Here is a 21058-nt window from a genome sequence, read left to right as displayed (position 1 = left end):
CGAGCGGTCATGTTGGGGATTCAGCGCTGGAATTTATCCTGCAACTGCGCGGGCCGCCGCGCAGCTGCCTTCGTCTTCCCGAAGTGTTCGCGAGGGTGCTGGAGATCGAACATCCACCGAGGCTAAGGCTTCAAATGGAGGGGTGTTGCCATGGCGACATGTGGGTGAACACAGGGTTCCCGCCCCTCATGTGATGCTTCTTCATCGGGGCTGGAAAACCTTCGCATGTGCCCATTGCTTGATGGATGGGCACGTTCTCTACTTCAAGCTAGTGGAGAGCGACCTGCTCTCCGTCAAGGTCTTCGGGTGCTCGGGACACAGACTAGGCTGTTGTGCTGAGAGCTCGGACGATGGCGAAAGCTCCTCTTCGGGTGAGAGCGACAAGGAGGACAGCGGCAACGATGACGAGGGTAGTGGGCGGGGGGATGACGGGTCCGACTAGGCGTCGGACCCACCGTCCCTAGGCGACGACGGCAACACCATCATCTGCGTCGCCAGCTCCTTGAACTTCTCGGGGTCGCCTCCTTGGGTGGTTGGCGTCGGAAGGCCGGGGAAGATGAAGAAGGCGGGTGGTGTGCCGTCAGGTCAGAGTACGCGGGCACCGATGCCTTTGTCACGTATTGCCAGCCCACTGCCTCGTCATTTGGCTCTTCTCCCAGCACCATCATCACCAGCTCTCTTCTAGACGACCGCCGGGATGTTCTTTTGTTGTCTTCTGCTGCTCACACCTCACCTGGGCACTTCTTTTACCCTTCTGTTATCTTGTTCCGTTTCGTGAGGAGAGGGACAAGAAAGGGATTACGGGCATCTTATCTCTTTTTAGCTTTTAAGCCTACGAGCCTTATTAAGATTTAAACCTTGTAACCCCCCTGCTCATGTATGCATTCCGTATGAATTGTACTTGTTATCAACGTATTAATGAAGAGAAGGGTGTTTGCCGGGTTTCTTTTGCGCGCGGGCGAGGCCCTCACCAAGGAACGAGTCCTCATTATCTTAATATAAACATTATGACCTGGCAACAGACCTTGCCGTCCTCCTGCCCCATAGCTCGACTACACTCACGCTCTTGACGGAGGTAGGGGCAAAGTAGGATTGGGACCTTCGCCCGTTCCTTTCCACCGTGCTACGACCAAGTCCCGACCCAAAGTAAAGTTTTTTTGGACACAGGGAGAGGGAAAACGATGGTGTAAGGGTGAGCGAAGTCTCGTACGTTCAAGTTTCATACGGAAGTAATGAGTGGGGGATGAAAGACTTATCTTATTTTGCAGCCCCCCGGCAATCTTGGCTTGCTGCGGTCTGATCTTTGGGTCTGCAGCCCTCGACAACCTTGGCTTGCCAGGGTCGGGGCACCGGCCTGTTCTCTTTCTTCCAAACAGCTCAGCAGATGTGTTCATGCGCCCTACGAACCAAAAAGGACGAGAAATAACAGAGAGACGCGCACCCGACCTCTAGGCTAGGGGTTAGTCGCCACTAAGCACTATTAACCCTATCCGAGGGAGAGACTCAACCTAGCATGCATGCTAAAACTTAGGGCGCCAACGCTTCATTTATTAATGCTCAGGGTCTGCGCCTGGCTTTGTACAAAGGGTTACATGCCTTGCCGGCAAGGCTTGTACGAAAAGGTGGTCTGCCAGGGGGCCCGGCAACCGCGCCTTACGGGTAAAACTTGCAAAGATGCTCGATGTTCCAGGAATTGCTTACTGGAATACCATCTTCGGTCTCCAGGCAGACTGTGTTGGGCCTTGTGACTCGTATTACCCGATAAGGGCCTTCCCACTTTGGTGCCAACTTGTTGGAATTCTTGGCCGACCGAACGCGCCGAAGAACAAGGTCGCCTTCCTCAAAGCTTCGGGCATGAACCTTGCAGCTATGGTAGTAGTGCAAGGCTTGCTGGTAGCACGCTGCTCGCACAGCTACCCGAAGACGATCTTCCTCAAGGAGCATTGCGTCATCTTGCCGCAATTGCTCTTGCTCAAGCTCATCATAAGCGAGCACTCGGGGTGACCCGTATGTGAGTTCCATGGGGAGAACTGCCTCTTCCCCGTAAACGAGGGAGAAATGTGTCTGGCCGGTGGCTCGATTTGGTGTCGTTCTGATTGACCAAAGAACCGCCGGTAATTCATCAATCCAGTGCCTCCCGCACTTGCGTAGCCTGTCAAAAGTCCTTGTCCGGAGGCCTCGCAATACTTCAGCATTTTCCCTCTCAGATTGCCTGTTGCTTCGTGGGTGTGCAAGAGAAGCAAAACAGATCTTGCTGCCGAGGTCTTGAATGTATTGCATGAAGGTGTGGCTCGTGAACTGCGTGCCATTGTCGGTGATGACTTTGTTTGGTACACCAAAATGGCAGACTAGTCCCTTGAAGAACTTGACGACTGATTGTGCAGTTACCTTTCTCATTGCTTCCACCTCTGGTCACTTTGCGAACTTATCGATTGCAATGTACAAGTACGCAAAGCCCCCGACAACAGGGGGAAGGGGCCCAGTATGTCGAGCCCCAGACCGAGAATGGCCAGGAGAGAGGAATTGTTTGGAGATCTTGAGCTAGTTGATGAAGCTTCTTTGAATGGAACTGACACACTTCACACTTGGTTACTAGTGTCGTTGCATCCTGCAGGGTAGTGGGCCAAAAGAAACCTTGTCGGAATGCCTTGCCGTAAGGGCCCTCGACCCTATGTGGGAGCCACATATGCCTTCATGTATCTCTGCCAACAGCTCCAGTCCTTCCTCCCGGGGGATGCACTTCAATTTCACACCGTTTGGTCTTTTTCTGTACAAAACGTCGTCGACGAACTGATACATGGCAGACCGACGAGCTACTTTCTCCGCTTCTTCCTGCTCCTTAGGGAGTTCCCCGGTTTGGAGAAATCGAACAGTGTGTTGCTCCCATGCCGGAGCTTGGGGCTCGACGACAAGGACCAAAAGCATCTCTTGTACCATGGGGGCAGCTGTCTCCGCGGCCAGAGCTTGGCGCCCTGCCGGAGTCTGTCCCCCCATGGCAGGCTCAGTGTCCCCACCAACATCCTTGCCGGCGGCTCCTGGGAGCTCGGCGGGAAGGTACTTGCCGGGGCCTAATTTCCTCCACTTTTTCTGCTCTGTCGATGGTTCGACCGATAGTTGCGTTAGTCGAAGAACAAAGGTACCAAGCTCCACAGGCAGTTTGTGGGCAGCGCGTTTCGACAAGTAGTCGGCGATGTCGTTCTCCACTCGGGGAACATGCTCCGCTTGTATACTGTCAAAGCACTCCTCTAGCTTCCTCACTTCATCTACGTAGGCCTCCATCAATGTGCTCCGGTAGTCTTTGTTAACTTGCTTGACGACAAGCTATGAATCACCCCTGACGATGAGCTTCTTGATTTTGAGGTCTCCCGCGATCCTGAGACCAGCAAGCAACACCTCGTATTCGGCAGTGTTGTTTGTTGACATCTCCCTGGGAAAGTGTATCTGGATTACATACTAGAGGTGTTCTCCGATGGGTGCGACGAGCAGCACACCAGCACCAGCGCCTTGCAGCGAGAAAGCCCCGTCAAAGTACATAATCCAGTCGCGACTTGTTCCCTTGCCGGGGAAGGTGGTCTCCTGGATCTCTTCGTCGAGCGTTGAGGTCCATTCTGCAACGAACTCTACCAAGACTCTACTCTGGATTGTCGAAGTGCTTTCAGACTTCAACCCGAAGCTCGACAGTTCCAAGGCCCATTCCACAATTCTCCCGGTTGCGTCTGGGTTATGCAATATCTGTTGCAATGGGAGGCGGGTGACGACGGTGATCTTGTGTGCTTGGAAGTAATGACGCAGCTTCCTCGAGGCCATAAGGAGGCTGAAGAGCAATTTCTACACACCGGAGTATCTTGATCTAGCCCCCTGCAAGAGGGAGCTGACAAAGTAGACCGGGTGCTGCATCATCTTCTTCTTCTGCACTACTTCATTCGGTCGCGTCACTTCTGCTCTGGTGGCGCCAGATTCCATCGGGCGCTCTGCCTCGCCACTGGTCAGCCCTGCCGTTGCTATCACCTCCGCATTGACCTCCCTCTGCGTCACCAGTGCAACACTAACCACTTGATTTGTTGCCGCTAAATACAGCAGCAACGGCTCTTGTGGTTTAGGTGCAACTAGTATTGGCATAGAGGAGAGGTATTACTTCAAATCCTGCAACACTGCTTCGGCCTCTGGGGTCCACTCCATTGGGCCCGCCTTTTTCAAGATTTTGAAAAAGGGAAGGGCATGCTCGGTAGACTTGGAGATGGATCTGCTCATGGCAGCAGCGCAGCCAGCGAGCCAACGCACATCCTTGATTCGCCTAGGCGCCTCAATCTGCTCAATGGCCTTGATCTTGTCTGGATTCGCCTTGATCCCACACTGTGACACAAAGAACCCAAGGAGTTTGTCAGACGGAACACCGAAGACACACTTCTCAGGGTTCAGCTTGAGGTTGATCTTGCGCAAATTTGCAAACGTCTCTTCTAAGTCTTGTATGAGTGTTGCCTTGTCTTTGGTTTAGACCACTATGTCATCCATATAAGCTTCCATATTTCTATGTAGCTGAGGCTCAAAACCAATTTGGACTGCCCTTGCAAATGTTGAGCCAGCGCTCTTCAACCCGAAAGGCATTCGCATAAAACAATACGTACCACATGGGGTGATGAACGCAGTCTTCTCTTCGTCTTATCTTGTCATGAAGATCTGGTGGTATCCTGAGTAAGCATCAAGGAATGATAGCATGTCACACCCGGCCATGGATTCCACAATCTGGTCAAGGCACGGCAAAGGGAAAGGATCTTTTGGACAAGCCTTATTGATGGCCGTGTAATCAATACTCAACCTCCATTTCCCATTTGCCTTGCCCACCACTATCGGATTGGCCAACCACGTTGGGTGGAGCACTCCTCTGACCAAGCCTACCGCTTCCAACTTCCTGATCTCCACTGTGATGAACTCTTGCCGCTCTAAAGCTTGCTTCTTGACATTCTGCTTGATGGGTCATGCATGAGGACAGACAACAAGATGGTGCTCAATCACCTCCCTGGGAAAACCGGGGATGTCAGATGCTTTCCATGGAAACACATCGACATTCGCCCGCAGGAAGGTGAAGAGCGCGCCTTCCTATTTTCTGTCGAGGGTGGAGCTTATAGTGAAATACCCTCCCATGCCATCCTCCTTGACGGACACCTTCTTGGTTTCTGGTGGTGCAGCTCTAGATTTCTTGCTCTTGGCGGTGGAGCTCTCTGGCATGTCCTCGACGGGAGCACAACACTCCAAAGAGGTGCGCTTGTTGGAGTCGGTGTGAGAGGTCTTACCGGTCTTCTTCCCTCCCGGGGCTTCAGCGGCAGGAGCAAGTGCCTTGGCGGCAGTTGCTGCAACTGCCTCTCGGTAGAGTTGGTCAGCAAATCAGGGCATCCATCTTGTCAGAGGGTACGGTGATGATGGTCATCGTCCCAGGCATCTTCAGTGTGTTGTAGGCGTAATGTGACGCCGCCATGAACTTGGCTACTGCTGGGCGGCAGAGGATCCCGTTGTAGGGCAACGGGATCGCGGCGACATAAAAAACAATCCCCTCTGTCCTATAGTTCAGCTTGACTCCAAATGTCATGGGTAGCGTGACATTACCCTTTGGCTGGCTTCTTCCTGGGTTGACTCCTTGAAACATGCCTGTCTCTTCGAGGTCTCCATCAGGAATCTGCAGCCTTTTGATCACAATGGGCGAGATCAAGTTCAGACCGGCCCCGCCGTCAACTAGCATTTTTGTCACTTTGAGGTTGCATATTGTTGGCGAAACCAATAGTGACAAAAACTCGACCGTAGTTGTGCGATCAGGGTGGTCCTCGGTGTCTAAAATGATAGGCGCGCTGGACCACTTCAGTGGCCTTTGAGCATGGAATGATGGTTCTGCTGCTGTGATCTCATGCGCCCACTGCTTGAGCTGGCGGTGAGAGGAGTGCAGCGAGGCTCCAACGTCGATGCACATGGACTTTGTATCTTTCTGGAACTCATGCTCGCTGGACTCGTCGTGCTCGTCATGATCATTGATTTGCTTCTTGTCGCGGCCTCGGGCGGGCCTTTCCTGTTGATTATCTTTGCCGCGGTGGCCAGCCTGGCCGCCACGCTTCTTTCCGGTCCCTCAACACCATCCTGGCCTTTCTCCTTATCTCGCCTCTCATATTCGGCCTTTTGCTTCTCTGCGAGCTGCTTGACTTGCCGGCAGTTCTGGAGGTCGTGGCCCTTGGTGCGATGGATCTTGCAGTACTGCTTGTCGGCAGCCCCCAAGGCCCGGCAAGCGGAGCACCTGGCAACTTCCGTGCCGGGGCCGTCTTCCTTGGTCTTCTTGGCAGCGGCGGTGTCGTCGGATCCCTCGACGACAAGCACGGCCTTTCCCTTGCGCCTCCTGTTGCAACGTCGGCCCTTCTTTGCCGGGGCGGCAGCGTCTTCGTCTCAGGAATCGGTTTCCACACCGGCGTCTTCCCCGCGGTACTTCCTTCCCTCTTCAGCCCGAGCACACCTATCGGCTAGAACATAGAGTTCTACCACATCCTTCACCTTGTTCATCGCCAGCTCTTCACGCATCTTGCGGTTACGCACATTCTGATGGAATGCGCTGATGATAGCAGCGGGATGAATGTCCGGGATGTTATACTGCACCCGACTGAACCTCTGTATGTACTTGCGCAGGTTCTCGCCTTCTTTCTGGGCGATGATATGCAAGTCGCTTGCCTGGCCATGAGCTTGGTGGCCTCCCGTAAAGGCGCCAACAAACTCATGGCACAAATCCGACCAAGAGGAAATAGAATCCATTGGCAAGTGCATCAACCATGACATGTTGTTGGGTTTAAGCGCCAATGGGAAGTAATTGGCAAGCACCTTGTCGTCGCGAGCTCCGGCAGCTTGCATCGCGATGGTGTAGATGCTAAGGAACTCCGACGGGTGAGTCTAGCCGTTGTACTTCTCGCCGACATCAGGCTTGAACGTGCAGTGAGTGGGCCACTAGAACTACCGCAGCTCGCGGGTAAAGGCTGGGCAACCCACCTCATAAGGTAGGCCACCAGAGCCCTCCGGAGATGGGTGGTCCATAGTGGGCCCTGCTCGCCTATCCAACTGGTGGCATGCTTCACACCGCCGCTCGATAGTGGTTCGAGCGTCTTCATGGGCTCACTCCCGAAGAACTTGGCGTTGATCATGGTGGGTCCATGGTTCGTATGACGCTATGGAAATGTTATCACAAGTGTCGTCCCGACGGACCGTTACCCGCGGTAACTGGCGTGGAGGAGGATGCACCATGGCTGCAGCGCCTCCGTTCCTTCCACCACTAGCATGCGGTGACTCGACAGAGGGTCGGCCTGAGGGCCCTGTTGGTCGCGGCTCCTCTTTGTTGTGCCGACGAGGCTCCGGATGGTGGCTCTCCACTCGTCGAGCTTTTCCGTAGCAGGAGGTAAGTCGAGGAGCAACTGCGCGCGGCAAAGTTTCTGCTGGCGTGGGTGTTGGTGAAAGCTGCATGGACCGTGACGCGCTCTGACTTCTAACTATGTTAGAATGAGCTCTATCATGGCCTTGCGACTGCGCGCCATTTTCGCCAGCGCCTCGACGTGCATGCTGGTCCAACGCGTACCGCGACTAGTGCATAGGACTCTTCCCGCGGCGGTGACCGGGGTCACTGGTGTGGTGGCGCTGCTCGTCGTGCACGACCTGGGAAGAGCGTGTTGCAGGCGCGGACGTGGGGGTCCTGGAAGTCGCCGTGCCTCCTGTAGGCGGCACGGTGCCGCTCTTGGAGGGCCCCGCGCCGCTTGCGAGGGGCATCGCTCCATTTTTGGATTTATCGGCATGCGGCCCATCGTCTCATGCGCGAACGACGCCGCTCGCCAGGCTCTGGCTGCCAGGGCATCGTGGGTGCTCGCGAGCCGTGCCTCGGCTCCCACCCACGACCGCTCCGTCGCCCGCCCGCCCTGGTACGGGCGGTTCAGCTCCAAATGAACCGATTGCCGTGATCGCCTTCCTCTTGGGAGCCATGGTGACGAACAACTGCTAAACTAACTGCTAGACCGGATTTTCACAACTGCACCCCCTACCTGGTGCGGCAGAGATGTCGGGGGAAACGACTCCTATGGGTTCACTGGGATCCCTTTTGCTACGGTTGGCGGGCGCGAGGTTGTGCAAAGAGAGGGTCTAGAAGCCAGCACGAGGATCGTTTACCCAGGTTCGGGCCGCGAGGATGCGTAATACCCTAGTCCTGCTTTGATGTATATATGAGTGTTCTTGAGTTCTTGAACTAGCTATGATGCGTGTGTCATCCAAAAGATCCGAGTCCTTCTCCAGTATGCCTCGGGCCTCCTTTTATAGTCAAAAGGGGCTGCCACAGGGGCACACAGGAGGTGGAAAGGCGTACAGTGTACACGCTTATCTCCTGTCATTACAGGACAAAGTGCATTAAATGCGCTACTTAGGTGTCCACTTGCTTTATCGGGGGTGGTAACGAGGCCCGTCCCGTCCGCCGCCGCTCCGCCTTGCTCCGACACGCGTCCAAGCCAATGAGGCATACAGCGCCACGTAGGCTGGCAGGCTGCTGAGTTGGCATGTTGGTAGGGACTTCATGAAGATTTGTATGCCACCACACAGGTGTTTGGTGATACGTCTCCAAAGTATCTATAATTTTAGATTGTTCCATGCTATTATATATTCTGTTTTGGATGTTTAATGGGCTTTATTATACATTTTTATATTATTTTTGGGACTAACTAATTAACCCAAGGCCCTGTGCAAATTGATGTTTTTGTTCCTATTTTAGTGTTTCGCAGAAAAGGAATATCAAACAGAGTCCAAACAGAATGAAACATTTGGGAGTGTGATTTTTGGAACAAACGTGATCCAGAGGACTTGGAGTGGACGTCAAGAAACAACCGAGGAGGCCACGAGGCAGGGAGGCGCGCCTGCCCCCCTAGGCGCGCCCCTCACCCTCATGGGCCCCTCATGGCTCTCCTGACCGACTTCCTTCGCCTATATATACTCATATACCCTGAAAAACATCTAGGAGCACCACGAAACCCTATTTCCACCGCCGCAACCTTCTGTACCCGTGAGATCCCATCTTGGGGCCTTTTCGAGCACTTAGCCGGAGGGGGCATCGATCACAGAGGGCTTCTACATCAACACCATAGCCTCTCCAATGATGTGTGAGTAGTTTACCTCAGACCTTCGGGTCCATAGTTATTAGCTAGATGGCTTCTTCTCTCTCTTTGGATCTCAATACAAAGTTCTCCATGATCTTCTTGGAGATCTATTCGATGTAACTCTTTTTGCGGTGTGTTTGTCAAGATCTGATGAATTGTTGGTTTATGATCAATATTATCTATGAAAAATATTTGAATCTCCTCTGAATTATTTGATGTATTATTTGTTATCTTTGCAAGTCTCTTTGAATTATCAGTTTGGTTTGGCCTACTAGATTGATCTTTCTTGCAATGGAAGAAGTGCTTAGCTTTGGGTTCAATCTTGCGTTGCTTGATCCCAGTGACAGAAAGGGAAACAACACGTATTGTATTGTTGCGTTGTCATCGAGGATAAAAAGATGGGGTTTATATCATATTGCTTGAGTTTATCCCTCTACATCATGTCATCTTACCTAATGCGTTACTCTGTTCTTATGAACTTAATACTCTAGATGCACGCTGGATAGCGGTCGATGTGTGGAGTAATAGTAGTAGATGCAGGCAGGAGTCGGTCTACTTGTCATGGACGTGATGCCTATATACATGATCATGCCTAGATATTCTCACAATTATTCGTTTTTCTATCAATTTCTCGACAGTAATTTTTTCACCCACCGTAATACTTATGCTATCTTGAGAGAAGCCACTAGTGAAACCTATGGCCCCTGGGTCTATTCTCCATTATATTAATCTCCCATCAACAAGTTATTTCTGGCACCATTTATTTTGCAATCTTTACTTTTAATCTTTATCGTAAAAATACCAAAAATATTATCTTATCATCTCTATCAGATCTCACTTTTGCAAGTGGCCATGAAGGGATTGACAACCCCTTTATCGCGTTGGTTGCAAGGTTCTGATTTGTTTGTGTAGGTATGAGGGACTTGCGTGTGCCCTCCTGCTGGATTGATACCTTGGTTCTCAAAAACTAAGGGAAATACTTACGCTACTTTGCTGCATCACCCTTTCCTCTTCAAGGGAAAAACCAACGCATGCTCAAGAGGTGGCAAGAAGGATTTCTGGCGCCGTTGCCGGGGAGTCTACGCACAAGTCAAGACATACCAAGTACCCATCACAAACTCTTGTCCCTCGCATTACATTATTCGCCATTTGCCTCTTGTTTTCCTCTCCCCCACTTCACCCTTGCCGTTTTATTCGCTCTCTTTTTCCGTTCGCTTTTTCTTTCGCTTGTTTCTTGTTTGCTTGTGTGCTTGCCTGTCACGATGGCTCAAGATAATACTAAATTGTGAGACTTTGCCAATACCAACAACACTGATTTTCTTAGCACCCCGATTGCTCCTCTTACCGATGCTGAATCTTGTGAAATTAATGCGGCTTTGCTGAATCTTGTCATGAATGATCAATTCGCCAGACTTCCTAGTGAAGATTCCGCTACCCATCTAAATAGCTTTGTTGATTTATTTGATATGCAAAAGAAGAAAGATGTGGACAATGATATTGTTAAATTGAAGCTATTTCTGTTTTCTCTTAGAGATCGTGCTAAAACTTGGTTTTCGTCTTTGCCTAAAAATAGTATTGATTCATGGAATAAGTGCAAAGATGCTTTTATCTCTAAATATTTTCCTCCCACTAAGATCATATCTCTTACAAATGATATTATGAATTTTAAGCAACTTGATCATGAACATGTTGCACAAGCTTGGGAGAGGATCAAATTAATGATACATAATTGCCCTACACATGGTTGGAATTTATGGATGATTATACAAAATTTTTATGCCGGATTGAATTTTGCTTCTAGAAATCTTTTAGATTCATTCACGGGAGGCACTTCTATGGAAATCACTTTAGGAGAATCTATGAAACTCCTAGATAATATTATGGTTAATTATTCTCAATGGTAGACTGAAAGATCTACTAGTAAAAAGGTGTATGCAATTGAAGAGATTGATATTTTGAGTGGAAAGATGGATGAACTTATGAAATTATTTGCTAATAATAGTGTTTCTTCTGATCCTAATGATATGCCTTTATCTACTTTGATTGAGAATAATAATGAATCTATGGGTGTGAATTTTTTGGTAGGTACAATTTTGGTAACAACGCTTATAGAGGAAATTTTAATCCTAGGTCGTATCCTAGTAATTCCTCTAATAATTATGGTAATTCCTACAACAACTCTTATGGAAATTTTAATAAGACGCCCTCTGATTTTGAGACTAGTGTTAAGGAATTTATGATTTCTCAAAAAATATCAATGCTTTGCTTGAAGAAAAATTTCCCAAGACTGATGAGTTGGCTAGGAACGTGGATAGAATTTCTCTTGATGTTTATTCTTTGAAACTTAGATCTATTCCACCTAAGCATGATATCAATGAGTCTCTCATGGCCATGAGAATCTCCATTGATGAGTGCAAATAAAGAACCGCTAGGATGCGTGCTAAAAAAGATTGCTTTGTGAAAGCGTGTTCTTCTAGTTTCCATGATAATAATGATGAAGATCTAAAAGTTATTGATGTGTCCCCTATTAAATCTTTGTTTTGCAATATGAATCTTGATAATGATGGGACTGGAGATGAATCAACTTTAGTTAGAAGGCATCCCAATGATTCGGAGTTTTTAGATCTTGATGCAAAATTTGGTAAAAGTGGGATGGAAGAGGTCAAAACTTTAGATATCAATGAACCTAATATCTTTGATTTCAAGGAATTTAATTATGATAATTGCTCTTCAATAGATTGTATTTCCTTGTTGCAATCCATGCTAAATTCTTCGCATGCTTATAGTCAAAATAAGGCTTTTACTAAACATATCGTTGATGCTTTAATGCAATCTTATGAAGAAAAACTTGAATGGAAGTTTATATCCCTAGAAAACTTTATGATGAGTGGGAAACTACTATTAAAATTAAAATTAAAGATCATGAATGCTATGCTTTGTGTGATTTGGGTGCTAGTGTTTCCACGATTCCTAAAACCTTGTGTGATTTGCTAGGTTTCCGTGAATTTGATGATTGTTCTTTAAACTTGCATCTTGCGGATTCCACCATTAAGAAACCTATGGGAAGAATTAATGATGTTCTTATTGTTGCAGATAGGAATTATGTGCCCATAGATTTCATTGTCCTTGATATAGATTGCAATCCTTCATGTCCTATTATTCTTGGTAGACCTTTCCTTAGAACGATAGGTGCAATTATTGATATGAAAGAAGGGAATATTAGATTCCAATTTCCGTTAAGGAAACGCATTGAACACTTTCCTAGAAATAAAATTAAATTACCTTATGAATCTATTATGAGAGCTACATATGGACTTCATACCAAAGATGGTAATACCTAGATCTATCCTTGCCTTTATGCCTAGCCAGGGGCGTTAAACGATAGCGCTTGTTGGGAGGCAACCCAATTTTATTTTTGTTTCTTGCTTTTTGATTCTGTTTATTAATAAAGAATTCATCTAGTCTCTGTTTATATGTGGTTTTATGATTTTAATTAGTGTTTGTGCCAAGTAGAACCTTTGAGAAGACTTGGGGAAAGTCTTTGCGATCTTGCTGTAAAAAATAGAAACTTTAGCGCTCACGAGATTTGCTGCCTTTTTTTACTAGAGAGTGCGATTAGGTCGATTCTATTTTCAGATGATTAATAGATAAATTCCTCACGTCCAGAAATTTATTTCATAATTTTTGGAGTCCCAGAAGTTTGCGTTTGATAAAGATTACTACAGACTGTTCTATTTTTGACAGATTCTGTTTTTCGTCTGTTGTTTTCTTATTTTGATGAATCTATGGCTAGTAATGGAGTTCATGAACCATAGAAAAGTTGTACTACAGTAGGTTTAACACAAATATAAATAAATAATAAGTTCATTACAGTACCTTGAAATGGTGTTTTCTTTTCTTTCGCTAACGGAGCTCATGAGATTTTCTGTTAAGTTTTGTGTTGTGAAGTTTTCAAGTTTTGGGTAAAGATTTGATGGATTATGGAACAAGGAGTGGAAAGAGCCTAAGATTGGGCATGCCCATCGAACCCCAAGGTAAAATCCAAGGACAACCAAAAGCCTAATCTTGGGGATGCCCCGGAAGACATCCCCTCTTTCGTCTTCGTCCATCGGTAACTTTACTTGGAGCTATATTTTTTATTCACCACATGATATGTGTTTTGCTTGGAGCGTCTTGTATGATTTGAGTCTTTGTTTTGATAGTTTACCACAATCATCCTTGCTGTACACACCTTTTGAGAGAGGCACACATGAATCGTAATTCATTAGAATACTTTATGTGCTTCACTTATATCTTTTGAGTTAGATAATTTGCTCTAGTGCTTCGCTTATATATTTTAGAGCACGTGGTGGTTTTATTTTATAGAAATAATTGATTTCTCATGCTTCACTTATATTATTTTGAGAGCCCTTTAGAACAGCATGGTAATTTTCTTTGGTTATAAAATTAGTCCTTATATGATAGGCATCCAAGATAAAAACCTGAAAGTGCATTAAATACTAAGAGAAGTTTGATACTTGATAGTTGTTTTGAGATATAAAGGTGGTAATATTAGCGGTGTTCTAGTTGAGTAATTGTGAAACTGAGAAATACTTGTGTTGAAGTTTGTAAGTCCCGTAGCATGCACGTATGGTAAACGTTGTGTGACAAATTTGAAGCACGAGGTGTTCTTTGATTGCTTTCCTTATGAGTGGCGGTCGGGGACGAGCGATGGTCTTTTCCTACCAATCTATCCCCCTAGGAGCATATGCGTAGTGCTTGGTTTTGATGACTTGTAGATTTTTGCAATAAGTATGTGAGTTCTTTATGACTAATGTTGAGTCCATGGATTATACGCACTCTCACCCTTCCATCATTGCTAGCCTCTTCAGTACCATGCATTGCCCTTTCTCACCTTGAGAGTTGGTGCAAACTTCGCCGGTGCATCCAAACCCCGTGATATGATACGCTCTATCACACATAAGCCTCCTTATATCTTCCTCAAAACAGCCACCATACCTACCTATTATGGCATTTCCATAGCCATTCCGAGATATATTGCCATGCAACTTTCCACCGTTCCATTTATTATGACACGCATCATCATTATCATATTTCCTTGCATGATCATGTAGTTGACATCGTATTTGTGGCAATGCCACCATGCTTAATTTTTCATACATGTCACTCTTGATTCATCGCATATCTCGGTACACCGCCGGAGGCATTCACATAGAGTCATATTTTGTTCTAAGTATCGAGTTGTAATTCTTGAGTTGTAAGTAAATAGTGTGATGATCATCATTAGAGCATTGTCCCATGTGAGGAAAGGATGATGGAGACTATGATTCCCCCACAAGTCAGGATGAGACTCCGGACGAAAAAAAAAAAAGAGGCCAAGAAAAAATAAAAAAATAAAAAAGAGAAGGCCCAAATAAAAAAATGAGAGAAAAAGAGAGAAGGGACAATGTTACTATCCTTTTTCCACACTTGTGCTTCAAAGTAGCACCATGATCTTCATGATAGAGAGTCTCTTATTTTGTCACTTTCATATACTAGTGGGAATTTTTCATTATAGAACTTGGCTTGTATATTCCAATGATGGGCTTCCTCAAATGCCCTAGGTCTTCGTGAGCAAGCAAGTTCGATGCACACCCACTTAGTTTCTTTGATGAGCTTTCATATATTTATAGCTCTAGTGCATCCGTTGCATGGCAATTGCTACTCCTTGCATTGACATCAATCGGTGGGCATCTCCATAGCCCATTGATTAGCCGCGTCAATGTGAGACTTTCTCCTTTTTTGTCTTCTCACATAACCTCAATCATTATATTTTATTCCACCCATAGTGCTATGTCCATGGCTCGCGCTCATATATTGCGTAAAAGTTGAAAGAGTATGAAAAGGCCAAGTATAAGACATAATCTCTTGCTTAGCATGCTTGAAGTATTATTATTTTTATGTCACCATTAAAATTTTATCTTGAATCTTTTGGATCTGAACATTCATGCCACAATAAAGAAAATTACATTGAAGATTATGGTAGAAAGCATTCCACGTCAAAAATTCTGTTTTTTATCATTTACCTACTCGAGGACGAGCAGGAATTAAGCTTGGGGATGCTTGATACGTCTCCAACGTATCTATAGTTTTTGATTGTTCCATGCTATTATATATTCTGTTTTGGATGTTTAATGGGCTTTATTATGCACTTTTATATTATTTTTGGGACTAACCTATTAACCCAAGGCCCAGTCCAAATTGGTGTTTTTTTGCCTATTTCAGTGTTTCGCAGAAAAGGAATGTGAAACTGAATCCAAACGGAATGAAACCTTCGGTAGCGTGATTTTTGGAACAAACGTGATCCAGAGGACTTGGAGTGGACGTCAAGAAACAACTGAGGAGGCCACGAGGCAGGGAGGTGCGCCTGCCCCCTGGGAGCACCCCCCACTCTCGTGGGCCCCTCGTGGCTCTCCTGACCAACTTCCTTCGCCTATATACACTCATATACCCTGAAAACATCCAGGAGCACCATGAAACACTATTTCCACCACTGCAACCTTCTGTACCCGTGAGATCCCATCTTGGGGCCTTTTCCGGTGCTCCGCCGGAGGGGGCGTTAATCACAGAGGGCTTCTACATCAACACCGTAGCCTCTCCGATGATGTGTGAGTATTTTACCTCAGACCTTCGGGTCCATAGTTATTAGCTAGATGGCTTCTTCTCTCTCTTTGGATCTCAATGCAAAGTTCTCCTCGATCTTCTTGGAGATCTATTTGATGTAACTCTTTTTGCGGTGTGTTTGTCGAGATCTGATGAATTGTGGGTTTATGATAAAGATTATCTATGAACAATATTTGAATCTCCTCTGAATTATTTTATGTATGATTTTTTATCTTTGCAAGTCTATTCGAATTATCAGTTTGGTTTGGCCTAGTAGATTGATCTTTCTTGCAATGGGAGAAGTGCTTAGCTTTGTGTTCAATCTTGCGTTGCTCGATCCCAGTGACAGAAAGGGAAACGACATGTATTGTATTGTTACCATCAAGGATAAAAATATGGGGTTTATATCATATTGCTTGAGTTTATCCCTCTACATCATGTCATCTTACCTAATGCATTACTCTGTTCTTATGAACTTAATACTCTAGATGCATGCTGGATAGAGGTCGATGTGTGGAGTAGTAGTAGTAGTAGATGCAAACAAGAGTCAGTCTACTTGTAACGGACGTGATGCCAATATACATGATGATGCCTAGATATTCTCACAATTATTCGCTTTTCTATCAATTGCTCGACAGTAATTTGTTCACCCACCGTAATAATTATGCTATCTTGGGAGAAGCCACTAGTGAAACCTATGGCCCCCGGGTCTATTCTCCATTATATTAATCTCCCGTCAACAAGTTATTTCTGGCACCGTTTATTTTGCAATCTTTACTTTTAATGTTTATCATAAAAATACCAAAATATTATCTTATCATCTCTATCAGATCTCACTTTTGCAAGTGGCCATGAAGGGATTGACAACCCCTTTATTGCGTTGGTTGCAAGGTACTTATTTGTCTATGTAGGTATGAGGGACTTGCGTGTAGCCTCCTACTGCATTGATACCTTGGTTCTCAAAAACTGAGGGGAAATACTTACGCTACTTTGCTGCATCACCCTTTCCTCTTCAAGGGAAAAACCAATGCATGCTCAAGAGGTAGCATTTGGCTAGTTGGATTAGTACCCATGTACTTACACGTTGGCACTTGCTTCAGTTGGTGGGTTGGCCGCTGAGCTGGGGCGGTGACGGGGCGGCAAGGTCTTGCCGAGGTCTCGCGTATATTCCCGGCAAGGGTCTTGCCGGGGTCTTGTGAGCGCCCTCGGCAAGAGTCTTGCCGGGGCCTTGCGAGTGTCTTCAGCAAGGAGCCTTGCTGGGGCCTCGTGGGCATCCTTGGCAAGGAGCCTTGCGATTGTCTTATCTTCTGGTCCTCATCTAGGATTTGTAGGCTCTCTATCTTCACAAAGATCTGCATGCCACCATGCAGGCACTTCCCAAGCCTTGGTTCCAATGTTGTCGATGGTGTCGAAACTCTCAGGCTCAAGGGTGGCTGTGATGTTGGTGCTGGGCGAGCTGCCCCCACAAGGCTCTTGCCGGGGCTGTGTAGGACGCCACGGCAAGGGTCTTGCCGGGAGGAAGCCTGTCTAATTGATCCATCTTCTACGCCCTTGGTTGGAGCGCTGCTCTGGTAGCCTTGTATTTCGGTTTTCCTCCTTTGCCCTGTTGAGTGTGGTCACAGGCGTGGCTCTGACTGCCCGTCCACAAGTAAAGGGGTACAAAGGAGATCCCCTACTTTTGTACACCGACATATTATTTTCGCTAGTTCGTTACAGTCTAAGAGCTGTTTCAAATTTACTAAATCATGGAATTCTGTTTTTCAAATTTTCTCAATTTTCGTTACTGTTTTCCCTCCAGTTTTTAACCATTTTTTGAAGCGTGGCATGTAATATACCGCTAAAAAGCTATGGATGAGGCGCAACTTTCATGTGTTGAAATGTTTTTGAGATTCCTTACGGTTTTAAGTTAATTTTGAAAAACGTGCGGCTGACGACGAGAGGCAGCAGCCGTTTTCGTGATTTTTTTACAAACTGATGGTCGAAATGATCCAAATATACACCATTGGAAAGATATCGATGAGATGCAACTTTTTCATGCATAACACACTCTCTAATTCCTGACAGTTTAAGAGCAATTTTACTTTTACCGAAATGCGGAAACTGTGTTTTTCGCGACACACAAATTGGCATGTGTTCTGCATCAGACAACAGAACGCACTACTTCAGATTGGAAATCGCACTGCATCAGAGAGTCAAGTGAACTTCATATTTTTTTGGGCATAAAATTTTCTCAGACGAAGAAGTGAAGTGCGCTTCACATCGCGCGTAAGTAAACCGCAAAAGTATGGAGAAGTGAACCGCATTACTTTTTTTTCGCTTCATTACCAATTTTTCTTTTGCACTTACAAGATGAACATCATCAGAGAACCGACCGCACTGCTTCAATTGGAAAACCGCACCACATCAAATGGTCAAGTGAACGACATTACTATTTTTGTCGTTTCTCTACCATTTTTTCATTTAACACATCTTTGCACCGCATTTCCTTCTTTCTTTTTTCTATTTGGAGTTTTGGGTTTCCACATTGGCAAGTTGTACACTTGCGAAGAAGCGAACCACATGGTCAAGGGAAATGAGCCGCAACACAATTCGAAATGAACTTCTTTTGTAAACAATTTTCAAACAAGTCCACTTAACTTTTATACATAAAATCCTCAAAAACCACATGTTGTCTTTGTCCTCTCAGGCAAAAAAATCCCAGCGAGGAGCATGGTTGGAGGTGCAGGGGCGTGGCTCCCTGATGCAGAACCGAACTGCATGCTCCTCGAAACAAAAACCGCATGTTGCCGCCGGCCATGAGCTGCACAAAAGCTATCAAGAACAAAGTGAACGCCGAACTACACACCCTTCGTCATGCCCAATATGCACTTATGCACTGCACGCGGAGTCTCCGTGCACTGCACCACCCAACCCGCGCTGCTCCAGGGACGGACGAGGGGGCGTGGAAGGGTAGGTAAGATTGAATCAAACTACATAAAGATTGCCATGGAACCGCACACTTCAGCCTTGCCGCACTGCATCTGGAAGAAACCTCGCCGGTGGCAGCTCGATCCAAGGGGAGCCGGAGCTTAACACAGGTGGGGGCGATGCATATTGCAGGTGCCCGTGTGACGGACTGCAACAATAGAAAAACTCAACTGCTCGACCATGGCTCCACGATCTGTGGTGTGGATGACATTTTCGATGGCCGAAATGAACTGCGGCAAGGAAGGGGCGCCGTGCTGGCGATCTGCATATCAGGGAGGAGAGCTGCAGGGGTCGCTGCGACCAACTGCTTCGGTTGTAGGGTAGCAGTGGGTGGGCAGAGCAGAAGCTGGTGAGGGGTGGCCAGGACTCCTCCCACTTTTCCTTCTCGCCCTGATGATTCTCGACCTTGGGCGAGAACAAGCTGCGGCACCCGGGAACTATACTGCACAACAATGAATCCGCACATATCCAAAATCTGAAAAAATGCAAAGAAGAATTTTTGTGAGCTACAATTCTACGAGCACTACATAGCAAAGTCTACAACACAAAAAAATCAAGCGGCACCAGGGGATCGAAGTGCATCAGGAGGATGCACAGGACCTGAAGCAGAGGAGGGGGCCCGTTGACTGCACACACACACACACACGCACACACACACACTCATAGTAGTAGAAAAAACGAGGGCGACATTGCGGATCGGAGGCGCGCCAGCCGAGAGGAGGAGGAGGCGAGGCGGCTCCAGGTGGAAGGAGGGCCGCGCCGGGCTGGAGGAGGATGAGGCGGGGCGGCGCCGGGCGGGAGGAGGAGGCGGGGTGGCGTCGGGTGGGAGGAGGGCCGTGCCGGGCGGGAGAAGGAGGAGGCAGGGCTGCGCCGGGTGGGAGGAGAGCCGCGCCGGGCGGGAGGAGGAGGAGGCGGGCGATGACGGCGTCGGAGGAGGCGGGGCGGCGCCGGGTGGGAGGAGGCGGGGCGGTGCCGGGTGGGAGGAGGGCTGCGCCGGGCGGGAGGAGGAAGCGGGGCGGCGCCAGGTGGGAGGAGGCGGGTGGTGGCTGCAGGCATTTGGGGTGTGCGGGACGGGGTGGAGGTGGAGGTGGGGTGGGATGGGTGGGCAGTGGCATTTTTTTTGTCTCGGTGTTAGAACCAGTGTTAGCAGAATAAGACTCCTAAGGGTGTTATCATAACAGACCCATCCTACACACACACAAACTTATAAGGACATGCTTGCATAATCAAATTAAACATCCACTTACATAGGTGGCTACTACAACCATGGCATTTGCACACACTAAAGTAAACTATTACATGCATAATTACATAGATGGCTACTACACACATGACATTTTCACACACCAATAAAGTAAACTATATATTACGTGCATGATTAACTAGCAGAAACGATCATCTGATCATCATCTACTTCTTGTGGCGCTTGCTCTGCTTGTGGCTCGATCCAGGCTCATCGATTTGGGTAACGAGGCACTTCCTCATGTCAACGACCCGCCTGTGCATCTCGTAGCATGTGTACACGCTCTTGGACGTGAACCTGAGGTGAGGTTCTTCCAATTGCCGAATCCATGCCCTGTGCCAGGATAGGGGACTTGTTCTCTGGGCATCCTACTTCATCTTTTCGTAGTAGGGGTCGATGATGGCCGAGGCGAGTTCGATCAGGGAGTCCTTTGTGCTGCCCCAGACCCTCTAGTGGTCATGTATTTTGACAAGGTTCTTGCAAGCCAAGCCCATAACGCTGAGCGCTTTTACATCGTCGGTGGTTTCCACCGTGGCGAACTTGTAGTCGGTGCTGCTGACAAATCTGTTGAAACGGTCGCAAGGCTCCGTGGCCATGCAGTAGTGATAGACGAGGACATGATGGCGCACGCATAACTAGGCGATGGCAACCTTTAGATCTATGCCGGGACGACCGATGGTGTACTGGAGGTCGATGCCGACCACCTTATACTTGTCTCCAGCAAGAAACTGCTCAACGCTGTTGGTGTAGTCATCCACCACGGCCAGGTCGATGGTGTACACCATTGAGAGATCCGTGTCCCTCGCGCGGGTCTCCAGTCTATGCTCGCCGAACTCCGTTGGAGTGCCGCTGGACATCCCAACCTATGTGTCGTCATGGGTGTGCTTGTTGTGTTGTGGGGCACGATCGAAAGGTTGAAGAGACTAAGGTTATAATGGCTGCAGGAATTAAAGGGTAAGCTAGACGGCCAGGAATATTGGCAGGCCCTAATGGCAGTTCTAATTTGCAGCGCGTAACTCCATTGTGCTACACGTAACTGCATCGTGTGGCAACGCGC

General features: G+C 47.5%; 1 protein-coding gene across 1 annotated transcript; it reads right to left on the bottom strand.

Moving 5' to 3' along the window:
• Positions 1-18383: 18383 nt before the first annotated feature.
• Positions 18384-19873, bottom strand: LOC125546805 (uncharacterized). The gene is made up of 2 exons (XM_048710931.2): positions 19359-19873; positions 18384-19233 (listed from the first exon to the last, which is right to left on the bottom strand). The coding sequence occupies exons 1-2, from the start codon at positions 19871-19873 to the stop codon at positions 18792-18794; spliced, it is 957 nt and encodes a 318-aa protein (XP_048566888.2). The 3' UTR covers positions 18384-18791.
• Between the last annotated feature and the right edge of the window lie 1185 nt (positions 19874-21058).

This window comes from Triticum urartu, chromosome 3A (genome assembly GCF_056163025.1).
Source record: "Triticum urartu cultivar PI428250 chromosome 3A, HENAU_Tu73, whole genome shotgun sequence".
Taxonomy (NCBI): domain Eukaryota; kingdom Viridiplantae; phylum Streptophyta; class Magnoliopsida; order Poales; family Poaceae; genus Triticum; species Triticum urartu.
The sequence above is the reverse complement of the archived record's forward strand: the minus strand, read 5'-3'. Positions and strand labels throughout refer to the sequence as shown.

Bases quoted from the DNA above. Each gene is read 5' to 3' on its own strand.
- LOC125546805 (XM_048710931.2), bottom strand. From the start codon at position 19,873: ATGCCACTGCCCACCCATCCCACCCCACCTCCACCTCCACCCCGTCCC. The intron at 19,234-19,358 runs GTCCTGTGCATC...GCATTTTTTCAG, and splicing joins GGCCCCCTCCTCTGCTTCAG to ATTTTGGATATGTGCGGATT.